General features: G+C 36.7%; 1 protein-coding gene across 8 annotated transcripts in view; it reads right to left on the reverse strand.

Moving 5' to 3' along the window:
• Nucleotides 1-22,078, reverse strand: part of Naam (Nicotinamide amidase) — a 271,292-nt gene that overhangs the window by 16,681 nt on the left and 232,533 nt on the right. For 6 of the 8 annotated variants that reach the window (XM_067770073.1, XM_067770280.1, XM_067770550.1 and 3 more), the window contains 2 exons: nucleotides 17,616-17,777; nucleotides 14,225-14,411 (listed from right to left, as the gene is read on the reverse strand). In XM_067770073.1, the coding sequence (XP_067626174.1) occupies nucleotides 14,225-14,411; nucleotides 17,616-17,707 (279 nt within the window). In that variant the 5' untranslated portion in view covers nucleotides 17,708-17,777. Of the gene's footprint in view, nucleotides 1-14,224; nucleotides 14,412-17,615; nucleotides 17,778-18,891; nucleotides 19,070-19,162; nucleotides 19,195-22,078 lie in introns of those variants that run through there. The other 2 variants (XM_067770199.1, XM_067770207.1) reach the window with 2 other exon arrangements.

Consider the following 22,078-nt stretch of genomic DNA (forward strand, 5'->3'; position numbering starts at 1 on the left):
CTTTATTAGTTCTTTTTTCGAGGAAACAAAGAAGGTTAGGCTTTTTTCGGTTTGATTTTTATCATAATGAAATGAATATTCAGGTGTTCTCATCCCGTTGACGTTTTCCCTTATTCTGATAAGTTCAGCATGTACATTTTAGAGCGTTGCCTATCATACAGAACTGCTTTTGAGTTCTACTACGATCGAAGAAGATTTTACTATACGTTTAGAAATATTACTAGCAGACCCAGCAGACATCGTTCTGCCCTAAATTTGGTTTATCTGCATAAATTTTAATAAGCTTTTTCCGTCTAACTCTTCCCTCCCCCCTCTTCACTTTTTCTTAATCCTTTTATTCACTGCTCCCTCCATATTTTTCACTTCATCTATCTCTATCTCTTTCTCAGTCTCCTTCCCTCTTTTCTCTTATCTCAAGTTCTTCTCATTCTTCTTCATCATTTATTGCCAGTCCAAGAGGGTGGTATCTATTTTGTTCCAGTCCCATTCCAAGTCCCAGTCCCACTCCGAGTCTCAGTCCCAGTCCGTCTCTTGTCTACTTCCCGGAAAAAGGATCGTAAATACTAATATAGGCAAATTTATATACCAAATTTCAGGCAAATCGAATAGTACGTGTGTAAATAGGTATGTGGGTATTATTAATTCATGTCTTTATTTCGGCTTCGCATGCATATTTATCAGTATTGCCAGGTTGATGCGACTAAATCGAATATAACAATGAAAATTATTTTAAAGCTCTCAGCAACAGCTTTCTTTGGATATCCATATTACACACACATTCTAGGGGTACCTGGGTCCACGTCTTAGCCTATATCTCGAGACCCTAGTCATCAATAGGTATAAAAACTTCCCTTTACTAAAGCACTCATCAACAGCTTTCATTTGATATCCATATTGTATAAACTCTGTCTAGTGGTACACGGGCCCACGGTTTGGCCTATATCTCGAGAACCTAGTCACCCAGGGGTATGCAAATTACCCTATACTAAATCACTCATCAACAGCTTTCTTTTGTTATGCATATTGCATAAACACATTCTAGGGGAACCTGGGTCCACGTTTTGGCCTATATCTCGAGACCCTAGTCACCAATATGTATGAAAACTACCCTTTACTAAAGCATTCATCAACAGATTTCATTTGATATCCATATTGTATAAACTCTGCCTAGGGGTACACGGGCCCATGTTTAGGCCTATATCTCGAGACCCTAGTCGCCCAGGGATATGCAAATCACCCTCTACTAAAGCACTCATCAACAGCTTTCATTTGTTACCCGCGTCCACGTTTTCGCTTATATATCGAGACCCTAGTTACCCGCGGGTACGAAAAATATCCCGTATCAAAGTACTCATAAACAGCTTCCATTTAATACCCATATTGTACAAACATATCCCAGGATTACCCAGGTCCACGTTTTGACCCTAGCCAGAACGGGATAAAAATTATCCTATGTCTGTCTCCTTGTTCTAAGCTATCCCTCCACCAATTTTCAGCCAAATATGTTCATCCGTTCCTTCCTCTTCAATCACTCTTTATCTATTAAAAAAGCGCATCAAAATAGGGACAGAAAAAGCGACTTTGTTCTATACGATGTAGTGATGTACATCCATACATACCTATAAACCTATGCCCGAAGTTAAATAACGCAGCGAATGCTATATATGTACGTATGTATGTGTCGCATCATGCCTCACTCAAAAGCAATTAGGGCGCACAGTACACAGCGAACAACCACACACACATTTTTTGGTAAAAATGTTACTTTTGTTTAAAAAATTTGGCTGATATAAGAAAGGAATAAAGTATTTTTTTTTGAGGTAGATCGAAGGTAAGTATTTCAAAGTTTTACCGAAAAGTAGAAATTTTTAAATCCATCCATCCGTTTATGAGTTATAGCTGTGTAAACAAAAATTTTATGATTTTTTACTATATTTTGGCAATTTGCCACGCCCCTATAATATATATCTTCAAATTATATTAACTGTAGAATCTCACGTAGCTAAGCTTTCAAATGCAAAAAACCGGAAAATGGGAAATTAAGCAATCAAAATTTAGTACTTTTGTAATACAAGTAAATACTGGAAAATAGAGCTACCGAAAAAGTCAGGTTATGTTCTCGACATCACCTTTATTATTACATCATGATTTTTATTTTCAATTTCAAAGATACAGTAGTAAGAGCTCACTCTATAAAGTTAACTTTTTAAAGTCAGCTTTCTAGAGCTCCGTAAAAGAGTAAACTATAGCTTTTTTTAGGAACTGACAATTCATTTCTGCAGGTTATCTACTTTTTTTCTGTGTATGGAAAGTATATAGCATACATACACATTTTTCAATTACTTATACTGCCGTCTATAGCAAAAAGGGGATAAAGTGTCAATAGTCAAATCAGAGAAAATTTAATTTTTATTTGGAAAATTCTAACTTTTTAAAGCAAACATCAAAATAAATATAAACTTTGTTTTATCTTCTATTGTAAATTTTAAATGAGTTTTTGTTTAGTTAACGCGTAAAATGTAATTGCAGAAATTGTGTGGCATTAAAATTCCTAAAAGCCAGTAAGTGAACTATACTACCTTTTTGCTATGGATGGCAGTATACATATATATGTATGTATGTATTAATATTTAAAAATTCATATGATAAACGCAAGAATTTTGCATATTCGCAACCTACCATCAATAAATTCTACCACGTCGCTTTCGTTTCAATTCCCTTTTTCAGCTTGGCTTTATTGTCGTTGAAAAACATGAAATTCTAATTTAATTGAACTGCTTTTTCCAGACAGGAAGCTGAATTACCCCACCTACTCAATCACGGGTTAAATATGTCGATATGGCTAAATGAAATTAAATTACAATGAAAAGCTGGCGTCGTTGGTTCGACTGTTATAATAAGCAACCCAGCAGGAAATGGAGCTAAGTACGATCTAACTAGAAGTTAGTTAGCAATAAGAGCATGTACTATTATCTGTTTATTTTTAACCTTTGTATTTCAAAAAAAAAAAAATCTATATGAAATGTGAACTAACTAGTAGTCAACTAATTTTATTCGAAATATAAGTAAACCTATTACCAACTGGTTCAATAAAATATTCCCTATCTGCGATGCATTCAAATCCAACTAAAAGCCAACAACAGAATATACGGGTACCTGCACGTAAACGTAACACTTTTCTATTATTTGGTATTAAAGAGTTACATACATGCAAACATATGAGTAGCAGAAGCATATATAGGTAAGGTTGAACTGGCCGACACGTGGGGAGCTCACATGAGTCCAAAGTGTTACCAGAAGTTTTCCCAAAGACCACGCTGAGAAAATTCTTTCAAAATCGCGTTTAGATCTGACAAGTGTGCCACTCCAAATAGCTGGATTTTAAGCCTGCAGGAGACCGGTTGTCTTGCGGGTCACCCTAGCCGTTGTTGTTGTTTTTGTTGTTGTAGCAATAAGGTTGCTCCCCCAAGGCTTTGGAGAGTGTTATCAATGTGATGGTTCTTTGCCGGATACAGATCCGGTACTCTCCGGTAACACAGCACCATTAAGGTGCTAGCCCGACCATCTCGGGAACGATTTATGTAGCCACATTAAACCTTCAGGTCATCCCTCCCTCCCCACCCCCCCAGTTCCATGAGGAGCTTGGGGTTACCAGAGCCTCGTCTGTTAGTGAAATAGGATTCGCCGCGGATAGGTGAGGTTGACAATTGGGTTTGGAGAAGCTATATATTGCGCTGGCAACCTGAAGGGTTGCGCTACACAGCCCCTTGAATCTGGTATTTTAGACGCCTCTTACGATAGGCATACTTACCGCGGGTATATTCTGACCCCATAACCCTAGCCGTCAAGAACGCCTTTAAAACTTTACCAGGTGGAACGAAATGCTTAAGATAGTAGAAGGCTACTTCAATGTACCTCAATACCTGCTAAAAGCCCGGTATTTAACGTAAGAAATCACCCACCGTGTGTGTGTTTGTCGTTGATACTACTACTACTACTACTACTACTACTACTACTACTACTACTACTACTACTACTACTACTACTACTACTACTACTACTACTACTACTACTACTACTACTACTACTACTACTACTACTACTACTACTACTACTACTACTACTACTACTACTACTACTACTACTACTACTACTACTACTACTACTACTACTACTACTACTACTACTACTACTACTACTACTACTACTACTACTACTACTACTACTACTACTACTACTACTACTACTACTACCTACTAGCAGAAGCTCTTGTCATTGCGCTAACTATACCGTATACCGATATATCTTCTAGCTCAGGAAAGAAAAGTAATATTCGGCAGCCGACCGGCAGCGAGTAGAGCTCCTGTTGCAAAACAGGCGCAAGAAATATCGGATCGATGCTGGCAACAACATTGGGGCAACAGTCCCTCAGGAAGTAACCATTTAAGGTTAGAAATCGAATTAGATGGAAGTCGAAGTCGACTTCTCGGCATGGTCGATTCAACCATGGATTTTGAGTAGGGAACTAATTCCCGATCTGACTTTGGTACACAACTTTTCACCACCAATCTTCTCTGGGTCCATATTTCGCGGCGATGTCTCTATTATTGCGGAAACTGCAGGTACCTTCATCCACCGTCAAAGAAAGTTGAAGATATCAGGCGGAGCAGCCCAGGGTTCAGTACTAGGCCTCGACGGACAAATAGACATGATTCAATCAAAATCTTGTCGATACTAATAATTTTGATATAAGAAAGTCTACAACTATATATATTACTTTATGCATTTAGAAACAATCGTTATCCCATCGAAGTTTAAATATCTGCTAGTTATAAATATACTCATATGTTTATCTGGGGCTAATAAAATCGGTCAAGTAGATCGACTGTTTTGCCTTTAAGACCTATATTTTATACACAAACAATTACATTATTGTTGTAATCATTAACAATAGCATATTTTAGTAAACTTAACATTGGCATAAAGTTAATACAATAATATTTGCATACGCAAATACAATTCAAGAAGCTTGTGTACATATGTATGTAAATAATAAACGGGTATACATATATTGAAAAATTTTAACGAAGTCGTAGTTAGTTCTAAATTTTCACAATTCTTTAACTGCAATAAGATTTCAGGGAATTTCTGGAATCGTCCTATTTGTAATAATGTCCATTTTAGAAGAAAGGGCACCACAAGGAGACGAATTTATACCCGCCAGAGGGTAGTTAAGTCATGGAGCCCCGTCGAACGTTTTGAAATTCATTTAATATGCGTATATTTGTGGGTGGGTTTTTGTAAATCAACTTACAATACTTAACAAAATTATAAAATATCTACCAATTAAAATTGAAGTCCGATGATTTAGCCGAATTTTACATATTCATGTTTCTGGAAGGAGAGCGACGATATAATGATTTGCACTATTAAATTCCACAAATAATATATAGACTCCATCTTACTTACTTACTCAATTGGCGCTTAACCGTTTAAACGGTTATGGCCCCACAACAGTGTGTACAACTGGTCCTTTCAGCGGAGGGGGGGGGGGACGCCCTCTTCCTCTGCTTCCATGAGCGATCCCCCTGTGGGTTAGGGGTTAGAATATGCCCACGGTAGGTATACCGGTCGTAAAAGGCGACCATAATATCATGGGTACCCAATCCATGAGTAAGGTGTTTTACTCGAAAGGTAGCAGGGTGGACGCGGGTATCACCCTGTGGAACCCTAGGCAAGGTCTTTATAAATACTGCTACCGCGGGAGCAGGAGAAGCCAGTGTGATCTGATGCACTGCATCGAACGATGCTTTGTATTCAGGTCTCACCTCCTGTCCTGGGATGGCTCCCTTGTGGTTGTGGTTTCAAATAGAGTTCACTTATGACACACGCTCTGAGTAGACTTGTTTTCCCTTGGGGCGTGCAAACCCAAGGGAATTCGGTCTCATGCTTGCCACAGCAATCCCAATTTCATTGAGAAACTGACCCTGAGGGGCAGATGAAAGGTTGGTCACATCCCTTAATTGTGGCAACCGGTGATGCCGGTTATGTATGCTGAAAAACGGTGACGAAAGATGGTGAAGAAACGCATGTCTATCGTCAGCCGAAAAACAATCGATAATTGTACGAGTGGGCCGGTGCATCATCTCGTCTGTTGAGATGTCTGAGGCTGCTTTAGACTGCGTAAGCGAATAGGAGGCGTTCGCGGAATGGATGGCCACATCCAAAAATGTGGCAAGATTTGACGCTGCCAAATCACTACAGTGTGGCGGACTGCAATGCAAAGATGTTGCTGGGGCAGGTACTTGGTACTTACAGGTCTGTGAGCGGAAAAGGTTGGACACATCCCTTTAATTGTGATAGGAGTGTAATTGGAGGCAAAATGGAGCATAGTTGTTGCGTAATTGAGTGAAAATTGGAGTGAAATAATAGTAGCAAAAATGGAAGCCAATAGTGGCACAATATGGCACACAATGTTTGTCAACGTAGTGTGGCCTCAAGCGATGTCGAGGGGCATTGTTGAGGGGGGCACTCGGCACTCACAGGTCTGTGTGCGGAAACGGTTGGTCACATCCCTTGATTTTAATTGTGACGGAGTTTAGGACGGAGCATAATTGGTGCCAAGCTCACTCTGTTTGTCAACGTAGTGCGGCCCTTAAGCAATATCTAAGCAAAACCAGCTCCGTCGTTAACAATGTATTTATACATTGTTGTAACACTGCAGGACAGAAAAGGTTGGTCACATTCCTAAATTGCGACAAAACACAATATCTCAATCTGATTAACTTGTTAATCAGATATCGAGATATCAAAATCAATGAAAGAGGGATTCTGAGGCAAGCACGGAACTCTCGGTGGAGTTGCCGTGCAACCGGGTGCCATTACCCGAAAATGGAAGAGGAGGATGGATAGTCCTCCTCGGCCAAACCAAGGCTGGTTGACTTGAACACCCCAGCTCACCGATTGGTACCAACTTGTTGGGCCGAAGATCAACGGACATTGATCTGTGTTTTACAACGGAGGTAGGTTTGCCAAGACAGGGACTCCTGTAAGCACTCATCATCTTCCATGAGCGAATTCCGAAAAATAGGTTATCAGCGTCATCCAGCTGCTACTTAGGGAGAATTTTATACTTATTTTAGCACTTCATCGGATTCATATTCAGATAATTTGGATAATGCCGATACTGTGTTGTGAATTTTAATTGGAATTTCTGAACTTCAATTGTATTTTTCTGAGCTTGAATTGCAATTTTCTGAGTTTGAGTGTTAGCTTTCTGAACATGAATTATAATTTCTTAAACTTGAATTGTCAACTTCTAAATTTAATTTGGAATTTCTGAACTTAAATGGGAAATTCTGAACTTGAATTGTAAATTTCCGAAATTGAATTTTAAACCTCTGAATTTAATTTGGAATTTCGAAACTTGAGTTGCAATTTTCTAAACTTAAATTGGAAACTCAGACCTTGAGTCGTAATTTTCTGAGCGTAAATTGTATGTTAAAGAATGGAATTGGAAATTGAAATTCTCACCTTGAATTTTAATTTTTCGACTTTGAATTGCCACCCCCTGATTTTATATTGCAAGTTTTGAATTGAATTGTAACTTTCTGAATTTATTTTTAGAATCATGAATTTTAATTGGGAATTCCAAACTTGAAGTCTAAATTCCTGTACATAAATTGTAAACTTCTGAATTTCATTTTGAATTACTGAACTTGAGTTGGAATTTCTGAATTTGAATTTGAATTGTAACTTTCTGAAATTAGCCTGGAAAAGGGTGTAGATCGATTGAAGTCTGTTTCAAGATGATTTCGGGATCATTTGGAAGCTATCTGCGGATCATTTCACAATTTTCTCGTGTTGTTTCGGATAATTTTTGGGCTATTTCGGGATTTTTTTTTTAATAATTTCGGGATTGTTTTCAGCGTATTTTTAAACTATCGCCAGATCATTTAGTGATTATTTTCGGAACTATATACCATTTCGGTAATACTTACAGATGTTTTAAAAAAGTGTGTGCTGAGGAACACCTTTTAAATGTAAGGCGTAATATCCCCCCAAGAGATCATGGCAGGAATACACTCGGAGTGCTTGCCAAATCACTGCCGAGAGGCGACCCCGCTTGAAAAACATTATTGTGTAATTGAAAAAACCTTTTTCTAAATTTTCGATATTGCTTTGCTCGGGGCGTGAATTCAGTATCTTCGGTGTAGTAGAAACAAAGCTAATCCAACAGATTCTTCCAGAAAGTTATCTGTTTGTTTGTCAAATTTCATCTTATTTTGGTAGCCGCTCTGACGCTACTGGATCACAAAAGCAAAAATCCAGACATCGCAACATCCAAGCAACCAAACTTTCATATGAATATCACATGGGTCATTTTCATATTGATTTTCGCCTAAAAACTTTAGGAAGAGTTTGCGGGATAACTACAGGATCAATTCAGGATTATTCACAGATTGATTTTGGCAGCATTTCGGAATAGTTTTGGGATTATTTCTAGAACATTTCAGAAATGTTTTAAGATTATTTATAGTCATTTCGTGACTATCTCTGATGATTTCGGGGCAAATTTTCTGAATTTTTTTTTTAGATAATTTTGGCGACCCTCATGCAATACCGGGTCATCTTAGAACTGTTTCTTGGATAATTTTGAAATAATTTGAGATCATTTCGAATCATCGAACGAAGCCACTAAGAGCTAAAAGAAGTAAAGAATTCATGATATTGATAGGACTACTCTAAGATAAAACCTTCTTTAAACTCCTTCTGCATTGTTTTATTGTGAACAGGAAAAATATGAAAAATTAAGCAACGTAGCATGAGGCTTTAAACTTATTTAAACTTATGTAAATGTGCCTGCCCCAGCCAGCGAGGATATTAGAGCTAACAAACGCCTAATGCATCTATAATTTTTATTTCATTTATTCAATAACTATACATTTACAACAAAAATTGCTATAGCAAATAAAAACTTATTTGCAAAATGTCTGTGACAACTTTCGTCTCAACTTGAAAGGCGATTGACCAATATCATTGAAGCGTGGAATTCTCAGTCGAAAAATGTAGAGCAAAGCATTTTTATTTGCATGGATTTGCACCGTCGACATAAATATGTAATGCAAATAGGACAAGCAAATAAAGGAGTTGTACAACAAACCCCTTTGATGTTTATTTTCTTAATACATAGTTATGTACTACAACAAATGCAAATACTATGACACTCATGGTTGCCACTTTGGTCCATTTGCTTGAAAAATATTTTCTGATTTGGTACTTTTATTTTCAAATGTTTACAATTAATAATTATGTGAAGCCAATTTAAAAAAAAATGTGTCTTTATTAAAATTTACATCGACTGCAATTACTCAATTTTCATACAATTATTGCAAGCTTCAGACTAAGCTAACTAATATTTAGCAAAACTGTGGAGATCTGGAAGCAATAGGCGCGCTCGGGATTTTTCTGATCGTAGGAACATGATATAAACCAAAGATGTCTATGCACCGACTTCTATGGCTCAACAACAACACCTTGGCTCTGTTCAGCTCCCCAGCAGCAGCAAAAAGGCATGAGTACAAAGTACTCGTGTGCTTCGATGTGTAAGCTTACAGTTATACGGTCTAGAAAACTAATATTTTCAAGTCAAACCGCAACAGAGGTAACTTTAACAGAAACAAATAATTTCGTACTGTGTGCGAAGAGCTTCGTCCGCTACTTATCGGTAATAACCGACACCGACAAAATATTTTGTTATCGACTTAATATTGGCGAAATTATCGTCGAGTTATCAGTTTGTTATCGGCTTGTTATAGCCGAGATATCGGATTCAAAGTTATCGATTTATTGTCGAAAAGATATCGTTCTACTATTGAAAAGTTAACGGTTTTATATCGGTGTATTATTAATGCGATGTAGACATGTTATCGATATGTTTTCACAATTCTATAAACTTGCTATAAAAAATTTGTCGATTTTTCACCGTAAGTAGATCAATATGTTGACAAAAAGTTATCGATTTGCCATCGAAAAGATATCAATTTGTTTTTGGAAATTCATTGTCGTAAGTTTATCGACAAGTTGTCGATTTCTTAACGAAAACTTATCGACTTACTATCAAAAAGTTATCGATATGTTATCGGAGTGTTACCAATTTGTTGTGACGTGTTATCGACGCTTAATGGCTTTGTTATGAAACGGATACCTTTAAAACTTCAAATACAAATCAATAAGCTTTTGATAATATAAATAATCGATAACTTTGTGGTAATTAATCGATAACTTTTCGCTGCTAAGTCGATATATTTTCGATTGAAAATCGATAAATTGTTCATAGATGACTTTTCGATAGCATATCAATAATCTTTCGACAGTATACCGGTAACTTTTCGAAAATCAATCGAGTCTTTAATAATATATCAATATATTTACAATAAAAAATCGACAACTTTTTGATAGCAAGTTTATAGCACTTCGATAACGTATCGATAACACGTTTGTACCTCGTCAATATCACACCGATATTAAACCAATAACTCGTCTATAAGAAATTAATAATACGCCCCTGTTACGTCGATAATAAATTAACACTTTGATAGCTAAATGATAATACGCCGTCCGGTTTCTGTTTCGGTGCTAGCTTTGGTTTTGACTTCTACTTCCTATCCTCTTCCGTCATTTTCTTTCTTTTTCTTGCCTTGTCTTATTATCGCAATCTCGTAGATAATCATACAAATCGTACTTATCATTATCGACATTGTTGTTATGGTGCTCTTCTTCTTTCTACTGTTCTTCTCTTTCATCCTCTTCATATTTACATCTTTTCCTCTGTCGTTTTACTTTCCTCTTTATATGTATATCACCGACTAATTATTCTGCCTCCGTTAAATTCTATTAATGTCCAGCAACCAGAGAGAGGTGAAGAGCTCTACTGTGTTTGGAAAGGCAGATGGAAGATGGCTTAATCCAGAGGCTAGTGATATATGTAAAAATTCCCGATCACTTAATATATTTGGTATTTGATTTGATCCTCACTGCATAGTTTCTGTCCGTTTTTTAAAACAGAAAAGGAGTGGCAACCTTGACGTCATTGCAGAAGTGAAAACTGTGCTCTCAGCTATTTACTTATTTAAATGTTCAAGCTTGCTCGTTTACTACTGGAAGCGAGTGCAGGTTTGGAGATAAAAGCTGTTTTCTTTTTTCTTAAAGCATACTGCACTGCTTTAACTATTTTCTATTGTAATTTTTTGTTGAATACAATCAATATCAATTATGTTGACTTAAATCGCGTGTCTTTTGTTTTACAAAAATTTTAATTATATGAATGATGGATAGATAAAAAAAATAAAAATATAAAAACGACGGCATGGATTGCTGGCGCTGCAGAAGTCATCATCGCGTCAGTATGACAAGGCTACGTGAACTCCATACAACCTAAGAGTGAAGGATTTCATGATATTAACAAAGAGTCCTCACGCTACTCTACCTTATCGAATGAAGGTGAGATATAACCATTGGCGGCTGCCGTGATGTGATGGTAGCGTGCTTCACTTAACTCACAGAAGATTCTGTGTTCACGCCCCGGACAAAGCAACATCAATTTTTTTTTTTTCAATTAGAAGAAAGTTTTTCTAAGCGAGGTCGCCCCTAGGCAGTGTTTGGCAAGCACTCCGAGTGTATTTCTGCCCTGAAAAGCTTTTAGTGAAAACTCATCTGCCATGCATGCCGTTCGGATTCGCATAAAATAAGTAGGTCCCGTCCCGCCAATTTGTAGGAAAAATTGAAAGAAGCACGACGCAAATTGGAAGATAAGCTCAGTCTAAAATCTCTTCGGAGGTTATTGTGCCTTACATTTTATAATCGTTGTGAATTCACACAAGTATTTATTTTATGTTTGAAAAAAAAAACCATCACAATAGTAAAGAGCCTGGATCACCGTTAAATCGCTGTTCGATTACTTAAATCATTTGTTCAATAGTGTTTTTCAAATATTCTTTTATTGCATTATTTATGTCTTTTAAAATGTTTGCTTAACTGGGTGCTCATATTTTCTCACTTAACTAAATTTCAAAAATTAATAATAATAAGTAGTCGGATTTTCTGTATAAACATTTAAAAGAAAAGCTGCTTTCGAAACAAATACAGGCAGTTCATGGCGCTCCAGCTTATTCATCGCGAGCAAAAAACAAACCTTTTTTCTATTCTCTGGCCATTCGCGACAGCCGTTCTCCCTGTCAGCTATTATTTGAAAGGTAGGTATGGGAATGGAGAAATAGTAAGATTTTTCACTTGTATGAATTCACAATGGATATAATATAGAAATGGTAAAAAAAAGTTTAAAAATGTATGACCTCCAATTCACCTTCGCTTTTTACGGAGTGATAGAACGACGAATATTTATCTGAGTCTCCCCACCCAAGCGGCAACCCTGCTGAGAAAACGTTATCAAGTATGTTTATACAATCCTTTTATTAGATCGAATCGGAAGTCCAAGAGACTGGTAGGTATTCATTACCATACCCGATGAGGGAAGCTCTAATGAGCTGCGATTTCTTAATTGTCGCAGACAAATTAAGGTCGACCGTATAGACGTTTTTATCTTTATAAATATCGCTGAAATTGTTTTTCTATCCAGCGGTTCATGTATACAGGGTGTTTTATGACTTCAATCGGATAATCGTGGTTTTTAACAGTGTAAGGGAGTCGAGACTTATATATAGAATTTTTTATAAAAAAAATTATCGGCAAAGATGTAGTTTGTGCCACAACTGTCCATACGTTACACTGGCTTATGTGGAGCCAGCATTGATTGGTATTGATAAAGGGCGAAATCGAACGATAACCACGCGTACTTCGAAAATTTCGAAAAATGGAAAACCTGCTATAATTCTTTACTAAAGACTGATAAAGGGATGACACTTGGTGAAATTGAAATTTATTAAAACTTTAGGAAATGGGCTTAGCATCGTCCACATATGAAAAAAGAAAATTTTAAAGCAAGCGTTAATCAAAATTTACCTGAGACATTGTTTTTCAAGTATATATACACTAGGATAGTCCTTGTTTGTTTTTTTTTTTTTTTTTTTTGGAAGGCACCATCTCAATTGGTTCTCTATCCTGAGAAACTATTTCAGAATTTTTTTCTATTTTTCTGAAGAATATTTAGAAATCGCTACGGAAGATTGAATTTTGTATGGCGCATCGTCCTTTTGCGATACTATTCACTATTTTACCTTTTATAGTAATTCTAAACGATTTTTTTTATCCCAAAATAACTTAGATAATATTTAAGATTAGAAGCAGACCTTTTGAAAAACCTACATTAAAACTTTAATTTCCGTTTTTTATTCTGTTCTATCAGTATATTATTGCAATGATTTTACCACAAGTTGACCTTCGGTTGTGACCTCTAAAAACCTTACAAAAAACCGCTATTAGTATTTTTGAGTAAATAATGATTATACGGTGTGCCACTTTAAAAGTGGAAAAATAAGGACACCCTAATATACACTGAGTAAAAATTAACAAAATCGGTTTGATAACCACGCCCACTCTAACTATTTTTGTTTAATCTTAACGGTATGTAACTACGTTTTACTGATATTCCACCTCAAAATTGATATTTTGAGCAAAGGCCAAAAATGTTAATATTTTTTAAAATGGCCCTGGCCACGCTCCTTTTTAGCTAATCTCTCTACAATGCTATTACACAATATATCGAACAAAAATCGATCAATAGCTGTTTGCTGTGAAAATGAGCGAAATCGGTTTGGAGGCTCGGCCCGTTTTTTTTATCCAATCGTCCGTCTTTACATCCGACCGTTAAAACGATAACTGGAAGCATTAATGTATATATATTACGAAATTTGGAACACGTGCTTATTTGAACACATCGAAATCAGCTGACAGCCACGCCTAATTTTTCAATATCGAAAACTTATAAAAAAGGAAAAATGGGATAATTCATTAACAAAACGATAAAATGGTGAAACATGGCGAATGGCTTCACTGCCAAGCCCATTTCGAAAAGCAAAACTTTGCTTAAAGTTTTAACCTCAACAATTGTACAATATACATATTTAATTGTCTCATCCGCGATATAAAAGTATTTGTATTATATTTCGCCTTGGTGTCACCGTTGGAAAGAGGAACACTGGACACATTTTTTTTTTAATAAGAACGACCCTAATACACATGTACTTATATTTAGAAATATACGTACGGTTTTAATCCAACGATTCCAACAAAATTTAAATTCCTCCCTGTCAATGAAGCCATCACCGTTTGTATCAAATACTTCAAAAATTTGCTGCAAACGATCCTTTGGCACATCGTAAATGTGTCCTTTGTCATTGCGAAACAATGCCCGACAAATAAGCGTAAATTCGGCCAAGCTAAGGCGATCATCACTGTAAAAAAAAAAACAAAATATAATATTTAATTTTAGAAATACCAGGCATGCTTAACCAACGAAACGATATCATTTCGTTACGATAATCAACGCTAATAAACGAAACGAAGTCATTTCGTTTCGTTTATTAACGTTAAGATCGTCAAATTAACGAAATGATTTCGTTTCGTTTTCTGCCATATCAAAACGAAATCAAATCGTTTATGTTGATTATTAATTTCAAACTATGCTGGCAAAGCTGATTGATGGCGGAGTCATTAAAGGTGAAAGCATTATCCAAGCTGATTGCAACTTTTCTCATGAATTTTGACAGTACGAACATTTCTCAGAGTATTTTTGACATTACCACCAACGAATTACACAAACAAATTACATAGAGTTTGTGTGTGTATGTGCGCTCGTTGTTGCCACCTTACGGCTTCACCATGGCTATAGCATTGCCAGCACAATTCAAACATAAATTATCACGTTTCTGTTAACGTTTTTAACGCTAACGAAAGCTTTTCGTTTCGGTTAAAAACGAGAGACAATTTATCTTGATAATTTCTTTATCGATAATATTTCGAAGTGTTTCAACGGAAACGGTGGAAATTTTTTGATAAACGATTAGCTTAACGTTAAGGTGCATCCCTGAGAAATACAAATCGTTAGCTTTATTCACAAAGGCCGTAACAAACAAATTTTAAATTTTACAGGAGAGGCAAAAAAAAAAAACAATTTATTTTCAAATTCACTACCTGGTATTTTCAAAGTCGCATAACTCCGTTGTTGTTGTAGTAGTGATAAAGACATTCCCCGAAGGTTTTGGGGAGTGTTATCGTTGTTGATGGTCCATTGCCGGACACAGATCCGGTACATTACGGTAACAAGCACCATTCAGGTACTAGCCCGACCATCTCGGGAACGATTTAATATTACAACATTGAACCTCCTATAACCAGTTTTAAACACGTATTTTGTTTGAACTGTAACTTCTTCTTCCGATGAAGGTCAGCTTTTCAGAGGGTCGACGATACTCAAACCGAACTAAAAAAAAGAACTAAGAATGACAAACGGCATTGAAGATGACACAACACCATTTTATCCCTCAATCAAATTTGACAAAGTGAAGACGGAAAATAGTTTCAATATAGGTATGTACATTCAATTTAATGTTGTCTTTAAAAAAGCACGGCCATAACCGTTTAAAGGGTTAAGCGCCAATTTAGTAAATACTCTACAAACGCAGTTCATTTAAATACTTTTATTTGAGTTATTCTCCATACAACTTACGTGGATGAGGCCTCCCAGAATATTCAACCCTTCTTCATGCACTTCCATGATGTAATGTTTTGTCACCTCATCAATCATCAAGTATAAAAATGGGCCGAAGAAGCTAAGCTGATCGTTTAACAACTTGGATTGAAGATTCTTTTCTATCTGAAAGGCCTTGCTTATATGGCTTGAAGTCCAATTTTGCGAGAAGCAGTTACCTCCATTCCGAAAACTAGGCCCTCATTTCGCGGCCACAAATTTTGCCTTTCATCGATTTCCTGACGGTGTATGCCTCAAGTCCATCTCCAATAACACTTACAGGTAAATAAGTTTACCAGTCTACCAAACTACATAAACTCTCTGTACACTCCTCAATCAATGGTAAGTAAAAGCTGAAGATACTAAAAGACTGGCTGAGCAATTAGTATAATGTATAACTCGATTACTTGTGTATAGGTATGTGGATACGCCTTCACATCCTGCTAAGAATTACTTCACGTGAGCTAGCACTTTTGATCCCTCACATATATTTCGAGAGCATATAATTAAAGATGACCGACCTTAAAGTTTCACAGTGATGAGTACATCAGAGTATACTTCCTTTATAACAGGCAAGAGACCTTCGACGCGGTTGCAAGGGTATCATCAGCATACGCCAGATAGCACAATTGAAGCACTTTTCGACTATTAAAGAAGAGTATCCGCTCGCACATTAAGTGTAAAAAATAGTACCCGTAGCGAGTTCTCTTTTAAGCCTTGTTTAATTTGCGATGGCACTGATGTTGATGTTGTTGTATTCTTAAAAAAGCACTCCCTAAAGATTTAAAGGTGTATTTCGGATGTAGGCAGTCATGTGCCTTCTTCAGAAAAGTATCCATTAACCTCCAATTCTTGCACCTTCTAGTATCAGACCGATTAACTCGGGTAGGATTCTTTGACTCCTAGAACCCCCGGGTTTATGGATTTAGCTAACGCTAGACCTCCATTGCCAAAAATAACTAAAACAGTATCAAGTATACAGGAAAGTATGCAACATTTAGTACCATAGGGTCACAAAGAATAACAGCCTAACGGTTATACTTGGACATGGCGGTTATTCCTTATGACCGTATGTTACTGCACACTTAACACTGGTTATATTATGTTCACAGGACGGCTTTCTATATAACATAATCAAAAAAAAAAAAAAAATTCACACCGAGCAAGATTTAACTGAATGGGTCATTCAGCTCCCAAATTCGCACCATCGCTAACGCTAAAACTCCATCGTTACAAATCCATAAAACAATATCAAGTGCACAGAAAAGCATGCAATATTTATTACCATGTGGTGGTCGTAAGGGGTAACCGCCTAAGTCCTATGTAAAAGTATTGGAGTTAGGCTGTTATTCTTTGTGACCCTATGGTACTAAGTGTTGCGTACTTTTCTGCGCACTTCATACTGTTTTAGAGAATTCTGAAGATGGTGTTTTAGACTTATCAAAAGTTGGAATTCGGCGGCAGAAATGGAATATGAAAAACTTAATAAATAATTATTATAAACGAGCAACGAAAACGAAATTAATTGAATTTTCAATCTTCTTTATAATGGCATAATTTAAAATTATAAAATGTTGTTTGCAAAATCACAAAAAAAGTTTATCACATAAGACTTAGAAATACTTTAGTATTTACTCAGTAAATTATTTAGAGTTTCAGAATAACTAATTTTACAGCATATCAAGTCGTCGTTCTTATGCAATTATTTATTCTTTACAGCTAGCAATAAAAACTTGCTTTAAGATAAAAACACACAATAAAAAACAATACTTTTAGTTACCGTCACTATCATAAATTTTTCATTACTCACTTTACTACTTGTCATATTTTCGCTTTTTTTTTAATCACAAAATTAATTTAAAATTTCTTAATATCCACTTGAAACTTGAAAACTCCTCAAAGCACTCACCCGTCCTTATCGAATGCGGTGAAGCAAGCATCCATTGCTGAACCGTTTGGATCGTCGATTACAATTGGCGGTGTTGGTGAGTCCATTCTCATCAAAATACTTAGCTGCAGTCAAAATTTATACCGCCAAAATAAAGCTAAATACAAACAAACAATGCACCACCTGCAAGAGAAAAAAAAACATGATAGTGAATGGAATGCGTAGGTACATTAGGGTGGTCGCTTAAAAATAGAGTGGGCGTTTTTTAGTCTTCTAAAGGTAATAGCATATTTCAAGTTATACATTTTGCTCTCAATTGGAGACACTTAGGCATGTTGCAAAGCGGTCAAAGTTTAGATTACCATATTTAGACTTCTAGGTTAGTCATAAACTTGAACAACCTTTAACGGTCTTAAATAAAGACAACAATTTATATGTCTTAGTATATAGAACTATCGAGTTTGGCAAAAGTTCATGACCGTTTTCAGGTCAGAAAAAACTTTTTGTGAAAATAATTTTAATGGCAGAAGAAAAGACGTGTCAAATTATTTCAATTCGACGGCTGAGAAGATTACCACCTGTGTAGTCATTCCAGAGTTCGGAAGACAGGAATAATGTAACTAAAGTTTAGACAAGCTATCGAGAAGCAGACGTAAACAACCAAATCCTAAAGTATTTGCTAGCGGTCACGTTCGGTATCCATGCAACCGCAAGTGAAGTCAGATTTTCTCCAACTTTCCTCGACCACGGTTAGAGTCGACGTTATTATTGTCTTTTAACAGTTGAAGCTCTGAATAGGATACCATCCATCAATTCTTTATTAACAAAAACCCCTCTGTCTGGAAGATGCGACGGTGGTCGGGTCGCCTAAATTTCCGGCTAACGTCAAGCTCTTCACAAAGTACTCGCGCCCAAAGCATTAACGAGACTCCCTGTTCCAAAATAGTTCACGTCCCACTTATATCAGTGACGCAGCTAGCAGAAGTTCGAGTACATCTATCTGCTTTGCTAGACCTAGTTTCAAGGAATTTCATGGGATTCAAGGTTGTATAGCGTAACGATTTTGAGAGGTTGTCAGCGCAGCTTATAGCTTCCCCAGTGCCGTCCAAATTCCCAGTCAATTTCGAATACCATTGTCAATTCGCTTATACCGCAGCCGAGGCTCTGGCTGCTCAAATCTCCACTGTAACATTTCTGCCGCTCAGCAGACCGTTTTTATCTACAACCAGGGTCGATTCGACACTAGAAATATTTCTATAGCGGAGTGAGTCAAATATATGTACATAATAAGACATACCCTAATGTACACAACTACACATTAGTAGACACAAATTTGTTAAAACCTTAAATTTTAGTATAAAACGTTTTCAGTTAAAACCAATCAAATTGCCACCTCACTTCTGAAGCACATCACAATGGCAACAATCACAAAGAAAACGTTCGATGACGTCTTAAGGTCAAATATTTGTACAAATATATACTAGCGCGAAGCACTCTGCCTTGACAACGTTTAATTCCATTTAGAAAATTTAGTCTTAAGTACAAGACGATAAAATTCACCGAAATACCTCAAATGTATGTAATGCCTACACTGTTGTCGACTTCAAACTAAGTTGTACATACGCTACTTATGTAGTAAAACTGAAACTGAGAGTTTGAACGCTTGAACGCTTTAATGGCAGTGTTCGAAATTTTACCATTTAAGTGGTAGATCTGATACCGTAAAGTATTCCTTTTGCCCGTGTCGACGCGTTCATATCTTAAGCGATTATTTTAAATGGAACAAACTAAATTTTGCTTAAAACACTTTTAATTTACTCCTTGAAGATGAAATGAGGGCGTCAAAACGCGTACGCAAGAAAAAAATTTACCTTTCTTTCTCATTTCTGCCAGAAACTCCATTTCAGATAAACCAGAAAACATTCCATAAATATTGTACTTGTATCATCTTAACCTGATGGAATCAATACCATTCTTATAGGTTCTCAACTTCTGGATGAATTTTTGGAAGTAGTGCAATAGTAGAAATGGCACATCAGGACGCCACTGACGTGTAAATTGAGAAAATATTAACCGCAGGCCATATTAGACGAACCATAAATAGCCCACGGGGTATAACTAATCACGAGTAGATGGTATTATTCTCGTTATTCTGCAGAAAAAACTAATAAAAATCTTCACTGAAATCATCTTCCTCCCAACCATGTTCCTGCCACATGGGAAAGAAGCCAGACAGGAACGAGTATGAGCTGGTCAGGAATTACAGGCCAATAGGTGTCACAGCCGTCGTGTTTAAAACACGCCAAAGAGACCTTAATATACACGAGTTTCTACTTTTTACGGCACGATATGCTTATCTGAGGGAGAAGTTCACAGAAACTGCGCCACATGATGTCGTGCAAACAGTAGAAAATTAACTCTTGCGTTAGCAATTTATTTTGATCGCCTTTGCTGATGTGAAATGCGCTATTAACAACGTGGAAGCTGACGGGATAGAGATTGCGCTCGGCTGGGCGGAAGTAGAGGAATTAATAAGAAATTGGATCTCGTGCCTTTTTGCAAGGGAGATATATTTGCTGTGTTAGGGTGAACAACTCGGTACATCGGGGCAGCTTGAGCGCCGACCATATGGCCATAGTAGTATAGCGTCACCAATCACAAGACGAACAGACTACCTGATTCCCTATCTGCGCTTCGAGGGAGATATTAAGGCCACAATAGAGGTGCGCGGTTGGCGGAAGGAGTAGGGTCTGCAGTATAATTTGCTGATCCGGAAATAAGCAGATCCTACAGGCTGCCGGATTACTGTAGCGTGTTCCAAGCGGAAATATTAGCCGTAACCAAAGCAGTAGAAACCCTGAAAGAGAATAGCTTAAGCTGCAACCGTGTTAACTTTTATATTGACAGTCAAGCAGCAATTAAGGCAATAATCTCGCGTAGCACAGCATCTACATGCGTGTTAGAGTGTAAGCAGTAGGCCGGGTCGATTTGTGGGGAGGCAAGAAAATAGCCCATTGCTCTGTGAAAATCATATTCTAGGGATCAAAGTAAGAAACTTTGCCGAAGGAACCATACCTCTAAAACGAATTCTGATGTCCCTCCCCTTTGGGTCGTAGGGGCAAATTTTGAAAAATCCCACTTTGAAATGCCTATGTTTTTATACTCAGTTGAGCAGAGCTCACAGAGTATATTAAGTTTGATTGGATAACGGTTGGTTGTACATATATAAAGGAATCGAGATAGATATAGACTTCCATATATCAAAATAATCAGGATCGAAAAAAAATTTGATTGAGCCATGTCCGTCCGTCCGTCCGTCCGTCCGTCCGTCCGTTAACACGATAACTTGAGTAAATTTTGAGGTATCTTGATGAAATTTGGTATGTAGGTTCCTGAGCACTCATCTCAGATCGCTATTTAAAATGAACGATATCGGACTATAACCACGCCCACTTTTTCGATATCGAAAAATTCGAAAAACCGAAAAAGTGCGATAATTCATTACAAAAGACCGATAAAGCGACGAAACTTGGTAGATGAGTTGAGCTTATGACGCAAAATAGAAAATTAGTAAAATTTTGGACAATGGGCGTGGCACCGCCTACTTTTAAAAGAAGGTAATTTAAAACTTTTGCAAGCTGTAATTTGGCAGTCGTTGAAGATATCATGATGAAATTTGGCAGGAACGTTACTCCTATTACTATATGTACGCTTAATAAAAATTAGCAAAATCGGAGAAGGACCACGCCCACTTTAAAAAAAAAATTTTTTAAGTAAAATTTTAACAAAAAATTTAATATCTTTACAGTATATAAGTAAATTATGTCAAGATTCAACTCCAGTAATGATATGGTGCAACAAAATACAAAAATAAAAGAAAATTTAAAAATGGGCGTGGCTCCGCCCTTTTTCATTTAATTTGTCTAGGATACTTTTAACGCCATAAGTCGAACAAAAATTAACCAATCCTTTTGAAATTTGGTAGGGGCATAGATTTTATGGCGTTAACTGTTTTCTGTGAAAATGGGCGAAATCGGTTGATGCCACGCCCAGTTTTTATACACAGTCGTCCGTCTGTCCTTCCGCATGGCCGTTAACACGATAACTTGAGCAAAAATCGATATATCTTTACTAAACTCAGTTCACGTACTTATCTGAACTCACTTTATCTTTGTATGAAAAATGAACGAAATCCGACTATGACCACGCCCACTTTTTCCATATCGAAAATTACGAAAAATGAAAAAAATGCCATAATTCTATACCAAATACGAAAAAAGGGATGAAATATGGTAAGGTAATTGGATTGTTTTATTGACGCGAAATATAACTTTAGAAAAAACTTTATAAAATGGTTGTGACACCTACCATATTAAGTAGAAGCAAATGAAAAAGTTCTGCAGGGCGAAATAAAAAACCCTTAAAATCTTGGCAGGTATTACATATATAAATAAATTAGCGGTATCCAACAGATGATGTTCTGG

This window comes from Eurosta solidaginis, chromosome 1 (genome assembly GCF_040869045.1).
Source record: "Eurosta solidaginis isolate ZX-2024a chromosome 1, ASM4086904v1, whole genome shotgun sequence".
NCBI lineage: Eukaryota > Metazoa > Arthropoda > Insecta > Diptera > Tephritidae > Eurosta > Eurosta solidaginis.